This window comes from Chelon labrosus (genome assembly GCF_963514085.1).
Source record: "Chelon labrosus genome assembly, chromosome: 21".
In the NCBI taxonomy this organism is placed as follows: domain Eukaryota; kingdom Metazoa; phylum Chordata; class Actinopteri; order Mugiliformes; family Mugilidae; genus Chelon; species Chelon labrosus.
This window is the reverse complement of record NC_140354.1, coordinates 19,009,666-19,024,739: the sequence shown is the minus strand read 5'-3', so window position 1 is coordinate 19,024,739 and position 15,074 is coordinate 19,009,666. Positions and strand designations below refer to the sequence as shown.

Sequence of the window (15,074 nt, the reverse complement as noted above, 5' to 3'; positions counted from 1 at the left end):
TTAAACATTTATTTCTACTTTATTTTCAAGCAACATAATTTTTTATAAGATTTGAATACTACTGGCAACGAAGGCCGTCTTCAACTTGTATCTGAGTCAAAAATTTGCACTCGAACACACCATGAGGACAAGCCTCCAACGTATGTTCTATAAATAACTCTCCATACCAGCAGGTGGCAGTAGTCTGTATTCGTCAGTCAAAACTAGAAACAGGAAGAGCTACTATAGAGCTCTGGGTGTCACGTGACTTTTTTTTGTTGACACCGCCATATCGTCAGGAAAACTCTTGGCGCCAGCGCTGATTTCAGGCCGTCAGAGTTTACTGCACACTTTAAACAGGTAGAAATTGACCAGTAGAAGGCAAAACCCGACAGATTATATGTCACGGACCCTTTTGAGCATTGAAACAGCCGGCATGGCAGGTTCCTGACCTCCAGTATCCGGATATATATATATAACTACCTCATTAACTTTCCTTCGTCCGACTCCGGAGAGTCACTAAGAGCATTGAAAAAATTTTCTGAGCAGGTTCATGACAGTAACGGCTGTAAGTTTCAAGCGAGCTAAACAGACCTACAGCTATTATATTACTGTTGCGGTGCCAAAGGGAAATGGGAAGCAAGGCTCAAAACACAGCTGTAATTCCCATGTTTGGCCACAGGTGTCGCCAAATCGAGAAAAAAACGGAAATATTCGATATTCCTCCTTTAAATTAGAGAGTCACTGAAAGCATACATTGAAGAATCTTTCTGAGTAGGTTCATGACAGTAGTGCAACTACAATAAACTAAATATATATATATATATAAAATAAACTAAAGAAATCTGTTGGAAATCGTATTAAAAACATGCTAAATACGGAAAACGCTGGGTTCTGCACCTGCTATTAGAGTGATCACTACACAAGACAAATCCATTTCTTAAGGGATCGCACCGCTCCGTTTTTTTCTCGTGCCTGCTTCTTGTAAGTTTTATTGCAGTAATCCACATCTGCCGTCTTGCGGGATCTTTGGGAATCCTGTAAAACGATTTCACCTTTGCTTGTCTCCGACTATTCTGGCGTCCTGGAGCACAACAGCTGTAGACCATTTTTGGATGCAACTGGTACAAGGACAAGTTAGTTGCTCGCAGTTGTCAACCGAACAGTAATTCATTTGAAAAACATGCTTTCCTGCCAGTGTGGCGGCGTTGTGATTGCCGGCACAGGGTGACGTCAGCTACCGGAGCTCTATTAGCTGGGAGGCTAGGAAGAGCTGACGTTTCCTGAGTCATGCTGATCAGTTGGTCTACATGTGAAACATTTTTGGCTATTGCAAGGTTCAGATGTGCATGCCATCTTGTCTTTGTCTTTTGCTTACTATCGTTAGCCAACTTTCGACTGAGTGACGCACTTTTCAAGTTTCAAGCGAGCTAAACAAACACAGACCTACAACTATTATACTATTATATTACTGTTACGGTTCCGACGGGAAAGCGAGGTTCAAAACACAGCTGTAATTCCCATGTTTGGCCACAGGTGTCGCCAAATCGAACAAAACGGAAATATTAGATATTCCTCCTTTAAACATCCAGTAACTTTCCAGCTTTATTATGAAAAACTGGATCATACTTTTGCTCTTCCACGTCTTTTATAACACCTCTGGTATATTCTAGTTTTTATCCCATTCCACCTCTTTGTCGGACTCTTTGCCCGTCTGACGGCTTCATCCTTACGAAGCCAGTCATCCTGTTAGGGTCGACCTTTTTTTTTTTACTGGAGCAGCTTTCTATCTGTGAGGTGGTGAATCACAAAGCTGCACGGCAGGCGACGGCACACCAGCGGGCCCACAAGCGGGCCTTTGTGTTGTTAGATAAGCTTCAGCTGTCAGAAAGCCTCAGCATTCTTCCACGGCGAAAAAGATCGTCCGTCTGTCTGTCTCCCGCCGCCGCCCACTCCGGCTCTGCTCCTCACTGTCTCTAACCTTCACCCTTTCCTTTCCCACACTTCTCATGTCCTCACTTCTTTTTTTATATATATCTTTCTATCGTCAATACTGCTTTGTTAAAGCGTTAATAATGAATTCAGTGAGTCCTCCTGCTGTTAAAGTGATTTGACACCATCTCAGTGTATTGAGCCGTTATTCCAAAAGCAAAGTTTGAGGTATTTGTTAACTTTGTTATGAAATCAGTCAGGGTGGACGGTGGACGGTCAAAGTCTCCTATACCCCACACAGATCGATGGCACAGGGTGCCCTTTCCCGGCCTCTGGTATGGAGCGCGGTCCGTCAGCGGGCATGCCGCCTGACTGATCAGGGGTGGCAGATGGGGTCGGCTGTTGTGTCTGCTGTTGCCTGTGTGTTGCTCAGCTGTTACCAGGCCACTGTATCCCCTCCCCTGGATCTGATTTCACAGTGGAAATATCACCTTCTCTTTCCTGGACAGGGGCGGCGGGCCCTGCTGGTTTGGCAGGCGGCGCCCAGCTAGCTGCATGCTATTGCTAGCTGGCAGCATCCACATCCACGCATTGATCCCCTGCAAGGATTTTGCACAGTAATTGCTGGTTTGCACGCTGCAGTGGAGCGGTAATAAGCATGTAGAGGAGAGGGTTCTTTTTAATTTGAAGGATTTGTCGTTGCGCAGATTCAGAGATTATTAAGGAAGTCTTTCCTAAATAAATAAATTCAGTCAGATGCAACCGCTGTCTTTATTTTTAGAGATTATAACATGTTTCACAAGCAATGAAGAGAAATAAAACTGATGCACGGTTTCAGATGTGTGGTTTTTGCTAACGACACAATCCAGCAAATTACAACCCCCCCCCCCCTTTAACCCCTCAGTTGTCTGGAATAGTCCACACTGAACATAACGTCTCTGGAGTCAGCTGCAAGTGGTGCACGCTACAGAACCGAACCGGTAGAGCAGAACAGGCTCTCTATTTATAGCATCTCCAGTTTTCAGATACGGAGGCGAATAAATTTTTCATTAGCCTCGAAAAAAGGAGAGTGGAGAGTTTAGAGTTTCACCAGCTCCCTCCAAACTGTCCTCCCCTCAGGTTAGGAGCAATTTGCAGAAAGGCTGAGAACACTGTTCAGCGTTTGTTACGCCTCTGCTCCTCCACTGGATTGGACCTCGGGGAGCTCTGTCAGCCGGATCGTTGCTCTCACTCTTCGTTTCTGTCTGCCTCCCTCTCTCTCTCTCCTTCAACACCCTGTTTTTTTTTTTTTCTCTTTTGTATCAGCAGTGCAGCATCAGTTGCTCGGTGCTGACTGAGGGCCATAACTGAGCCGTTACGTAACGGCTACAGTCTGCAGTCTGCTCTCTGGGGGCCCCGTTGTGAACCTATGGCTGCTGAGTCACTCCTGCCCCCCAGCGCCTCATCGGTCTTGGATGTAGTTTTAATTATCAAGCAAATGCTGTGATGTCTGATGCTTTGATATGGAAGAATCCCTGTAGGACATAGCCAGGATGACAGAACAGTTTAAATAAGCCAAGCTCTTTAAAACAGAGGCTCGGGTATTTATTACAGGCGACAGTTTGTAGAGTGTTTTTATTTTTTCAATCAGTCATTTTGGCCTTGGATTTAGAGTCCTTAATAGTAAAAGTTTTCACAGCTCATGCTTCTAATTTGCATTTTCTTGGTTTCTGAGAAGCTGTGAAGGCGATGAAAAAAAAACCATTGCTTTGACCTGGTAGCCAGATCACTAGGGCTTCCAACCATGTAGACCTGACTGCTTTGTAACATGTATTCGAATATGATATATATACATTTATTCAGTTGTGCCTTCTGAGGGTGTCCTGTGGTGTCTAGCAACTGGATGTTGTTCGTGGGGGGACCTCTGTGGATCATCCCACAGTTACTTGATCAGTTTGGGATCTAGTGAATTTGGAGGCCAGGTCAACACCTTGAGCTGTTCTTCATGTTGTTTTTAGTTGTTCCTAAAGTGTTTTTATGGTTGCATCCTGCTGGGGATGGCTGCTGCCATCAAGGAGTGTCATTGCTATGGGGTGGGGGTGCCTGGTCTGGTCTAGGTGGTTGCTACATGTCTAAGTAACATCCACACCAATGAATGCCAGGTCCAAAAGTTCCCCAGCAGAATACTGAACTGTCACAAGATGGTCGATGTTATTTAACTTCTCTTGTCAGTGGTTTTAATGTTGTGGCTGATTGGTGTATGCATACATGCCTCTAAGTGTAGGTAAGCTTTACATTCTTAAGGCATGTGCTGTATGCACACCTGTGTGTAAAGACACATTGAGGTTAATCCCAACATGCCAGTGAAGTAGGTCATACTACTGGTACTCCTTTCTTTCTCTGTATCATCTATAGGGGGGAATGCAAAGCTTCTATAGCATCTAATAAGAGGGGAGCCACCGCCCCACCAGGGCCTCTCACTCATTCCCGGCTGCCTTGCTGCCTGGTCGAGTCAGCCTACAGCATATTTGAGAAGCCTTCATACCACACACAGTCTCTGGGGAGAGATTGTCAGGCTAATTACGAAGCCAAATGCAACACCACGACTCTGAAACTAGGCTAAATCTTTGCAGGCGATTTGCTGCAACCTGAGTACAATATTCATAAAGTTGCGTTGCGCTGTATTTATATTTTATGACCATCATTAGGGAGTTGTTGTTTTTTTGTTTTCTGTAACACAAAGAGAGTCTGTTCAATGTTTCATTTATTCACCATTCGCTCAGTTCTGTCCGACTCTGAACAGTCTGCTCTGTGTCTATCACTGTGCTGCATGCCCACGATGATGATGTAAGATCCTAAAAAGTGGATAATGACAAGTCCTGCTGCACTGATCAAATGCAGGCCAGATGATTTATAAGGCTAGAAATGTGCAAGCTCCTTGTAATCTAAAAGTCACTGATGTGTTACGTATGCTCTTTATATCCACATCCAGTTCTAATAAGACTTTATTTGACCATCTCAAGCTGAATTGGTAAAAATAGCCACAGCATCCTTACTATGGTTTTTTTCTTATGCTCCTATGAACTACTTTGATGTCATATCATATTGTCTCAACTAGCTTGATTAATGACACATCACATTCTATCATTATCCTGTAATATCATGTCAACTTCTTTGATTATCGCATCGCATCACATCATGATCATGCCTTATCGTACCAACTACCTTGATACATCGTATCGTATCGTATCGTATCGTATCGTGATCATGTGTTATCGTACCGATGCGATGCGATGGGATCGTATCGTATCGTGGCCCTTTCATATCATGTCAACTTCTTTGATTACGTATCGTATCGTATCGTATCGTATGTGTCGTATCGTATCATATCGTGATCCTGCCTTATCGTGCCAATTACCTTGATTCATCGTATCGTGATCATGTGTTATCGTACCAATGCGATGCGACGCGATGGGATCGTATCGTATCGTGGTCCTGTTATATCATGTCAACTTCTTTGATTATGTATCGTATCGTGTCGTGTCGTGTCGTATCGTGTCGTATCGTATCGTATCGTATCGTGATCCTGCCATATCGTGCCAATTACCTTGATTCATCATATCTTATCGTGGTCCTGTCATATCACGTCAACTTCTTTGATTATCGTATCGAATCGTATCCTATCCTATCTTGTCGTATCGTGGTCATGCATTATCGTACCAACTACATTGATTCATTGTATTCAGCATCGCAGCATCATATCATATCAACTACTTTGATTTATCATATTATATCGTTATCATGTCATATCGTATCTTATCACATCACATTGCATATCATAATCCAGTCTTGTCATGTCCACTACTTTGATTTGTCATATCGTATCATAAAGTTTCCGTTTTATCATATTGTTTCAACTACTTTGATTCATTGTATTGTATTGTTAATCTGTTGTATCAGATCGTATCATATCTTGCCTTATAATATCATATCAACGTCATAGATTTATCATGTTATTGTATTGTATCGAATCCTAAAGTTTCCCTGTTTTATCATATTGTCACTACTTTGATTCATCGTATTGTATCATATTGTTGATCTGTCGTATCAGATCACATCATAGCTTGAGCTTGTCTTATAATCGGTATCATTGTATCGTATTTTGATATATGATGATATTGTAATGTCGTATCAGTTACTTAGATTTATTGTTTTGTATCGTTATCCTGTTTTATCATATTGTATCAACTGCTTTGAGTAATGATATCGTATAGCATCACATCATATTGTTATCTTGATGTATGGTATCATATCTTGTCTTAACATATTTCATCATTTTTGTATCAACTGCTTTGATTTATCTACTGTATAATATCTTTCTTTTATCTTATCTGACAGTATGTCTTTCTTTATTGTGAGTCTGATCCTGAGCTGCAGCCTTACTTTTCTCCTTCCTGTACATTAACTCCCCACATTTGTTTGTTCGTCTTGCACTTTCGATTACAGACGTACTCGGGCCTTTTCTGCGTGGTCATCAACCCCTACAAGAACCTGCCCATCTATTCAGAGAACATCATCGAGATGTACAGAGGGAAGAAGAGGCACGAGATGCCGCCACACATTTACGCCATCTCCGAGTCGGCGTACCGCTGCATGCTCCAAGGTAAGAGGCACCACCTGCTGCTTTGGTACGGTCGTCATTGGTGTTTTGCTGTCGACGCCTCAGAGTCTGCTTGATTAGTTTATTTGGGATATTTTTACCTTCGCCTGCAGGCAGGTATGATTAGGTTACCGTGGCAACTGAGGCAGGTGTATTAGCATTTTTCTGGCCTCAGACTTGCGGGAAACGTGGGAGATTGGCCGCATAGCACGGGAGATTAGTGTGTAAAGTGTGTGAAAGGTCACAAAGTCATAGTGGGCATCACTGTGTTTAAGAAGTCAGCTGTCATTTTGGGAGGAGGGGGGCGGGGTCAAGTAGCAAACTAACTACCTGGCAGGTTATGCAGCTTTATCGTGTGGTTAATGGGTAATTACACGGTCATATAAAGGCTGTTGCACACAATCTTTAAGAGAGTAAACTCTAGGCGAAGGATTTAAGATTGAAGCGTTGAGTTACATTGTTCATGGTGAGCTTGTTCTCGATAATATTGGCCGGTGATGTGGTTATGTAACGCTCTTGGCTCCCGTGTGCCATTATTTCTCCAAACCATAAAAGTGTTTTTTAAACCGCTGCGGGGAATTTTCCTTTTCTTTTGCTTTTACGAGTTCAGAAGAAGAAGTTCAGTTCGCGCTGATGTCATCATTTGAGAAGGGCAGAAACGGGTTTTCTTCACATTTTTTAACGATTAGATTTTGCTTTTGCAGAAAATTATAGCGGCCGAATCGTTCTTTTAACTATCAGTTAAAGATTTTTTTGGTTTCTGCAGCGGTGCACAAATTGCAAAACCACATCCGTGACTCAGATAAGAGTGCTGCAAGCAAATCAGACCTCTAAGCTCCTAATAGTGGGTGGGTGAGAGGTTCGCCTGCTGCAGCTGATGCCCTGATTTATATAGAGAAAGTAGAAGACAAACAGAGATAAGGAGGCGACAGAGAGGGAGAGCCTGTTTCAACCAACATCAGTCTTCAGGTTGTCATTAAATGCACCTGCTCCTGCAGATTCCTCGTCTTCCTACGCGTAGCTTGCTCATGATTAGGCTAAAGCTGCTGCGCACTCAAACTAGCGCGGAAATATTAATAGAGCTTGTTTTATTAGAGAAAAGCTGCACAACTTGTTTTTGATGGACTCGTTTCCAAAACAACCCGGACCCACAAGACACCGTGGGCCGACCGATTGTTTTCCGAATCTCTGATGTAGAAGAACCGCTGTGATAAGCAGAAGCTTTATCTGTGTTTAGACAGCTTTAGCCCGTCTGCTGTGTGCCGACGCCGTCACCGGAACAACAACAGCGGCGGTTTCTCTCCCTTTTTGTTTCTCTTGGACGTCCTTTCACATCTTGCAAGGGGTGGGATTCTTTAAATAGCCGGTGTTGCCGTAATAATCAGAATAGAAATGTCTCAAGTAACCACCTCAATCAGAACAGACTGGCTTGAAACTATTAGCTCCTAATAACCATGTAAACACTTGATCTGCTGGTTTGTTCTCCGGGTGGAATAAGTCCATTATTTCTAGGCATGTTTGCCCCACATGGGGTAGAAATATGAGTTTCCAGGAGGGACAGAAACATGGAGGTTCTTTTTAGGTTTCTTTTTCTTAGCTTTCTTTTTAGTGAATTCTTCTTTTTCTACTTCCTTGATGCTCCGGTTTGGGCTCCACCACATTGCAAATGTCATCTTCTTCTACTGAATGAATATGATATTAGACTTAGTTAGACTTTATTGATCGACAAGGTCGACAAGGTCACAGTAGTTCAATTGCACATAAAAAAGCAAAGCAAAAATAAAATATAAACGCCCTTGAAAACTGTAGGTGTAAGATTTAAAAAAAAAAAAAAAAAAAATGCATAAAAATAAAATAAATAAAAGATTTTAAAAATTTAAAGAATATATTTTTTATTTAACTCTTACATCTATTTTTTAGCGTTTTTTTTAATTTGTTAATTTTTATTTTATTTTTTATTTTTTTATATAAATCTTACACCTATTTTTTTCTAGCGGTTTTCAAGAGCGTTTTTATTTTATTTATTTTTTTATGTACAACTGAACTACTGTGACCAAGGAATTTCCCTTGTGGATCAATAAAGTCTAACTAAGTATCTATCTATCTATCTATCTATCTATCTATCTATATCTATATCTATCTAGCTATCTGTCTATCCATCCATATATATAATATGTATGGAAGAGCAATGACATGAATAAGATGGAGTTATCTGTTCCAGAAAGGTGAGTTGTTGTACAGCTGGACTGGTGTGAATGAAGCGTTCCTGTAGTGTTCGCTCTGGGAGCTGAGCCGGATGAGTCTGTTGGAGAATGAGCTCCGATCCCCTCCTCTATCGTCCAGGGCGAAGCGAGTGCGAGGGATGTCTGTGTTGTCAGTAAAGTTGGGAAAAAGCAGCCAGACTGTATTTGTCTAGTGTCCGTGTAAACAGTTGGAATTAGAAGAAAACATCGTTCGTGGAAACGCAGCCGTTGTCGCTGACAGTCTGGGCAGACGTCCTCTGCTGCTGCTGCTGCAGCTGCAGAGCTCCAGGGTTTCTGTCTGATGTGCTGTACGCTCCCTGTCATTACACGCTGCTCTCTTGGCCTCAGCTCCGCACGGCTGGGACCGAACCGGGTCGGAGAATCGTCGGTTCGGGACCTTTTATTTATTTTACTCACGTCGCTTCCCTCTCTTCATCTCTTTCTCGTTCCATCTACCATATGTTCAACACCCTAATTATAGCTTTTATACAGGAACCACTGACACTCGAGGAAACACACACACACACACACACACACACACACACACACTCCTATAAGCCTGTTATTGCTATGCTAGATGTTAGTCTAAATCACGGGTGTCAAACTCATTTTAGTTCAGGGGCCACACACAGCACAATTGGATTTTGGGGCGGGGGGCCGGACCAGAAACATGACAGAACCTATAAATAACGACAAATCCAAATGTTTGGCTTTGTTATAGTGCAAAAAAAACCTCTACTCTGACTAAAGCTGTGGGTAAATAAAATAAAATAATAAAATAAATAGCGTTTACTTTTATTGAGAAATTGCACTTTGCAAACTCATGCCGCGGGCCAGACTAGACCCTCTCTGTTTGACACTCCTGGTCTAGATGTAGGACACCTCTCTTGTGCTGCCATTCTTTTCTCTTCCGCCCCCCCCCCCTTTTTTGTGTCCCCGTTCATTCTTTCGGACCCCTCGCATACGGGAAGGCCTGTGGAATGAGGTCAGCGCCGTTCCAGCTTTCCACAGCACGCTGGGCTAAATTCTGCCAGCTGAGTCACCGTCGGGTCGTCACAGTCGTCCGAGGGGGCCCCGTTGCTTGCTCGCTTGCTTCCCGCCGGGCTCCTCTGAGCAGGGGTACGTCACCATGGATACCTGGGTGTCTGTGTGTGCACGACCAAAATAACCCCCCCTGCCCCGCCGCCTTCCTGGATCTAGAATAGAGGTGTCACTTGTTGAGTGACGGTATTTTAGCCTGCTGGGACTTTTGTTGCGTGTTACTGACTGACTCCTTCAGTCTGCGTCATTCGGCTACTGTCTAGTTATTTGGGATCTCCCACTGTTCTCTAATTGCTTTCTTTCTTCTCTCGGCGAGCGGAGCAGCTGGCCTCCCTCTCTCGTTTCCACCCGCTTTTCTTTGCTTTCCTCACCAGCTTGTTCAGTCTCTTTCTTTCTTTCTTTCTTTATTTCAGCCAGAATGCGGCTTGGAAGACGCCGAAGGGGAAAATTCCCCGCAAACCTCGGAGGCGCTTTGGTCGCCTTTCGCTTAACATGTGAAACACAAACCGCGGCTCTGCTGGAAGCACCGCGGTGGCTCGGTTTGCTTTGTTCCTTTCCTCCTCGGCCTCTGATCAGGAAACACAGGAGGACAAGCGTAGGGGAATGTCCACCTTCTCGTCACTCCTCCGTGTCAGGGTAGAGCCACGGTTGCCATGGTTAGGCCTCTGTCAAACTGACACTGCGTCCCTGTTTACTCTCATTTCACCTCCTTATTGTACACTCTGTATTTACTGTACACAATGTTTAGACATCCTTGTTTGCTGCATATACATACACGGATCAGGCATAACATTATGACCACCTTCCTAACATTGTGTAGGCCTCCAAAACAGCTGTGACTCATCAGAGAATGGATATGGGTCTTCTGAGGGTGGTGTCTGGCAACGGGATGCTATTAGTGGGGGGGCCTTTAAGGGGAGGGGCCTCTGTGGATCATCCCACAGATACTTGATCAGTTTGGGATCTAGTGAATTTGCTGTTCTTCATGTTTTTATGAGTTGTTCCTAAAGTGTTTTTGTGGCTGCATCCTGCTGGGGATGGCTGCTGCCATCAAGGAGTGCCATTGCTATGGGGTGGGGGTGCCCCTTGTGGTCTGGTCTAGGTGGGTGGTACATGTCTAAGTAACATCCATGATTCATCTGTCATCCTATCTTTTAGTAGTGTGTTTCAGCGTCCAGGGAAGACAAATCAGGCAGCCTTACACTCATAATCTTTCCTTTATTCTCTGAGTCATCTATTGGGTCCATTAATCCTACGGCTGCCGTGTTTGTTTCTGCAACAACCTGGCAAAGATTAGGGCAGAAAAGCACGCTCTACAGTAGGATTTCTTTCGGCTCTTTTGGCTTCGATAATTGCTGCGTTTTTAGGTTTGAAAGACGCGATCGTCTGGAATCGCTCCTGCACTTTGGAGCAACACAGATGGCACTGTTTGCACAACGAGTTCACAAATGACTGAGCAAAGAGAAAGCAGAACCAACTGTCAGCCCGTAGAGTACGCCTAGCAGAAACCTCTGACATTGCTGCTTAAATATTTTAGGTTTCAGGTACGTGGCCGTTAATAGATATACATTTGTGTTCGGCTTGCAGACATCTAGATGCAAAGAAAACAACTGTTTTTCTAATGTGTAAAATATAGATGTGAATCTTTAAATGTCTGCTCTGTATCAATACACAAGTTGTTTAGTTAAGCATCTTTGCTCAAGCAAGCCCGACCAAACCCACGAGGTAGCAAGCCTTCTCTCGCTAAAAAATTCAGAGGCCCGTGGATCGGATGTCAATTTCCAGATAAAGTATCCAACTGCATGTTAATACCAGGTGAACTTGGAGCCTTGGGGATTGTGTTGGGAGCTGTTAAACAGGGGAAATGCCAGGAGGGAAGAAGGAGACACATTTAGCTTTGTTTGCTGCAGGGCGTGCATGCAGGCAGGCAGGCAGGCAGGCAGGCCTGTCCTCATTACAGCTGTACCTTTAACTGGTGCCAGGCCGCTGTTTGCTGACTTTGTATTTTCAGGTTAAACTAGTCGTACTTAAAGTTTTCAGTCATGCATTCTCCTTTTTTTTGCAACTTTTGCAATTAAATACAGATCGCAGATGGAGTGCGACTAGGCTTGCTAGGCCTTTATTTAACACTTTAGAAAGGCTGCAGGGTTCAGAGGTATTTCACTTAATGAATCCAATTCTGTTGGAGACCAACTATCCGACTTCTAAACATGTTTAATTTGGATGCATGCGAATATGGTGTTTAATGGTTGCAAATTACCAGAGTTTTGTTGAAAATAGGCTGATGATGGAGCTGAAGTGAGAAGTGAACAGACTATAGGAGGCAACACAGCAGTTAGAGAAGTGGGAAATGTCTTGGAGAGGTGGGGCAGGGACAGGGGGCGAGGGCAGGGAATGCTGACGGCTTTAATATTGACACAAGACCCCCACAGACACAATCAACCGCATTGATAGAGGCAATTTAAACACGAAGAGTTGAGAGGAAAGAAGGTAAAGACCAAAAATTCAGAGTGGGTGGGGGGAGAAGGGACAGAGTTTACGGGGGGAAACGGGGTAGAGGGTCCGGGCGAAAGGCAGAGGGGGCGGCCTAGCATTGTGCCTGACAATGGGGGCTTTGTGCTGCCTGAAGGGGGCTGGGACCCGGGTGCCGTGTTGATGCAGGCAGGGAGGCCTGGAGCGGCGGAGTTCTTCTCTGGGAAATGAGGCCGCTGGTTGGGGCAGCGAGGGCTGGAGAGGAGAGCTGGTGAAGGGTGCGCCCACGGTCTGAGTGACACGACAGGTGTGTTGGGAGAGGGGGGCACTTTCCCGGTCCTCAAAAGGACTATCTGTACTCATTCAATATACATGCTTCAGAGTAAAGGGGAATCCCGTTTAAACAGTGCACCGCAAACACACACGTATACACACACAAATATGCACACGCAGCTGTGGGGTTCATACAGGATGGAATCATATTTCTGTTTGAGGATCATGCATCAGCTCTGATTCATGGTTTCTATCCTCTACGCATGTACACACCTAGACCTTTTTATATTCCTACCTAACCAGGACAATTCAGCTGCAGTCTGTGAGGACTCAGTCATCCATCCAGGTCATGAATAGGGACGTCCAGGACTGTAGGGATATTTTAATATTCAGTATCAGCCAATCTGACTCCCTATCCGATCTTAAATAAACCAAATTTCCTCCCCTGGAGATTAATAAAGGCTTTTCTTATCTTTCTAATATTCTCCTAAATCACCTGTGCACTGTGCAACTGGATTAAGTCCAGTAAATAGGGCTGTTGAAGTTAATATAGTGTTGATAGGGTAGCTCATACCTATTACAAACGCAAGGTTCCACGGAGATTTGGACTCATATCTCTGGATTCAGAGTCCAGAGTGCTGACCTTTACACCATAGAACCACCATCCTCTACCGACCACAGGTTGTTGGATTTCAGACAGTTTCTCAAAGTGAAACTCACAAGCGTCCATTCTAGCTCCGCCTTTAGGCTCACGCATCGGCACTCAACGGTTAACCGAACCCGCGGTGGTGCATGTGTGCATACTTGTGACAGCCGTGCATCCGAGAGAATTCGCGAAGATGATTTAAGGTGGAGTCACTTTCATGTAATGCCCGCTCGTTCTTGGATAGTGTTGTCATGAGAGACACGTAGCGCTGATGCCAGAGGCCTCAGCGCGGCGGATAGGGTTACCTGGACCTCTCAGTGACACCTTACAACCCTCCGAAGGCCAGGACGACACGCAGCGTGCTGACTGCTTGAGCTGCTCTGTCACTCTGTTTAATGAGCTACTGACTGCATTTGTCTATTTATTCATCTGCACGGAAGTTCGACCCTTAATCTGAGAGTGGAATTGAATAGTTTAATGTTTAGTAGCACCTCTAATTGTTGCTGCTCCAGTAACCCACATTGCTCTGGTCGAACATAAAAGCTCAACACTTGTATAATCCTCTATTCTCACCGGTTGCATAGACTCAAGTATTCTGCTAAGAATCTGAATAATATCCTAATGTCGGAATTCATGTGGGCATTGATCTGGAAACAACCTTCTTCTTCATCTTCTTCTACTTCTTCTTCCATTTCCTTGATGCTCCGCTTTGGGCTCCACCACATTGCGCACATCAATGAAGTTCTAGTCTAATTAATGTTTTTTTGGGTCATGTAATCACATATAATCTCATCAGATCATTTTATTTAGCGTCCAGTTCAACAGATGAGAATAATTTCAATCAGTTTTGAGGAAACGTCGCCCCAGTAAATGTGTCGTCAGTGACACAGTTACTTCCCTGTTTGTGAACCCCTGCTCCCCCTTGTGCGTCTGGAATTCCTGTGGGGCTGCAGAGCTTAACACTGCGATATTAGAGGTACACACACACACATGCATGCGCACGAAAACTGCCTTGTCCCGTTGGATTACAGCAGGCCTAGCCATCACAAAGAACCACTGTGGACCAAACAAGCCACCCGACGGCCGCCATCTGCAATCGATTACCTTGCCAAATGCTTTCTGCCATATCTCCCGCAACTGCTTTCCCTCCCCTTTCATTGGCGTGGAGGCAACACCCAACAGCGCAAGGCTAATTTTACACTCTCTGTAGGCACTCTGTGTTAGCGTATAAAAAGCCAAAAACAAAAAAAAAAAACATGTTGCTCAAACTGCAGCTCAACCGTTACCCTGTCTTTTATGTATTTAGGGGATAAGCGTAGGCCGGGGGACAGTGTTAAACCTATCAGAGACATTTGTGAATTAAAAGTAATCATGGGTGTTGTATTTCCACGGGACCTTGTACAGATAATCCCTTTTGATAGTGGGTTAGGGTTAGGGTCAGGAAGTCAGTGAGTCACAGGATATCTAGGGATGTTGTATGGTTGCATGACTGTTTGATGTAGGTTTGTGTGGCACATTGACTTGTATGTTCACTTGACGAAATTCAACATCTCTTTTGACTGTTGGTCTGTAAAATGTAACAGAACAGTGTGCCTGTGAAGGTTCTCAGATATCCAGGTCACGGTATATCCAAAAAACAAAGTTGACACAAAGGCATTGGGACGTTTCACCATCATCCAAGTATCATCTTCAGTTCCAAATGACTAGCAGGTTAGGGTTAGAGCTAGAGCTAGTAGTTAAGGTTGTGGTTTTCATTAGGAACATCTGTAGAAGATTCCAACCTGAAACCCACATGGCTCGGCTCTCTAACAACCAGTTGCCTTTGTTTCAGCTTTATTTGGCTAAAGAA

General features: G+C 44.1%; 2 protein-coding genes across 3 annotated transcripts in view; both read left to right on the top strand.

The window, feature by feature from the left end:
* Window positions 1-15,074, top strand: part of ddx47 (DEAD (Asp-Glu-Ala-Asp) box polypeptide 47) — a 262,281-nt gene that overhangs the window by 10,873 nt on the left and 236,334 nt on the right. The window lies entirely within an intron of this gene.
* LOC311506281 (myosin-10) overlaps window positions 1-15,074 on the top strand; it is a 62,943-nt gene that overhangs the window by 3,854 nt on the left and 44,015 nt on the right. For both annotated transcript variants that reach the window (XM_084570179.1, XM_084570180.1), the window contains exon 3: window positions 6,397-6,553. In XM_084570179.1, the coding sequence (XP_084426305.1) occupies window positions 6,397-6,553 (157 nt within the window). The remainder of the gene's footprint in view (window positions 1-6,396; window positions 6,554-15,074) is intronic.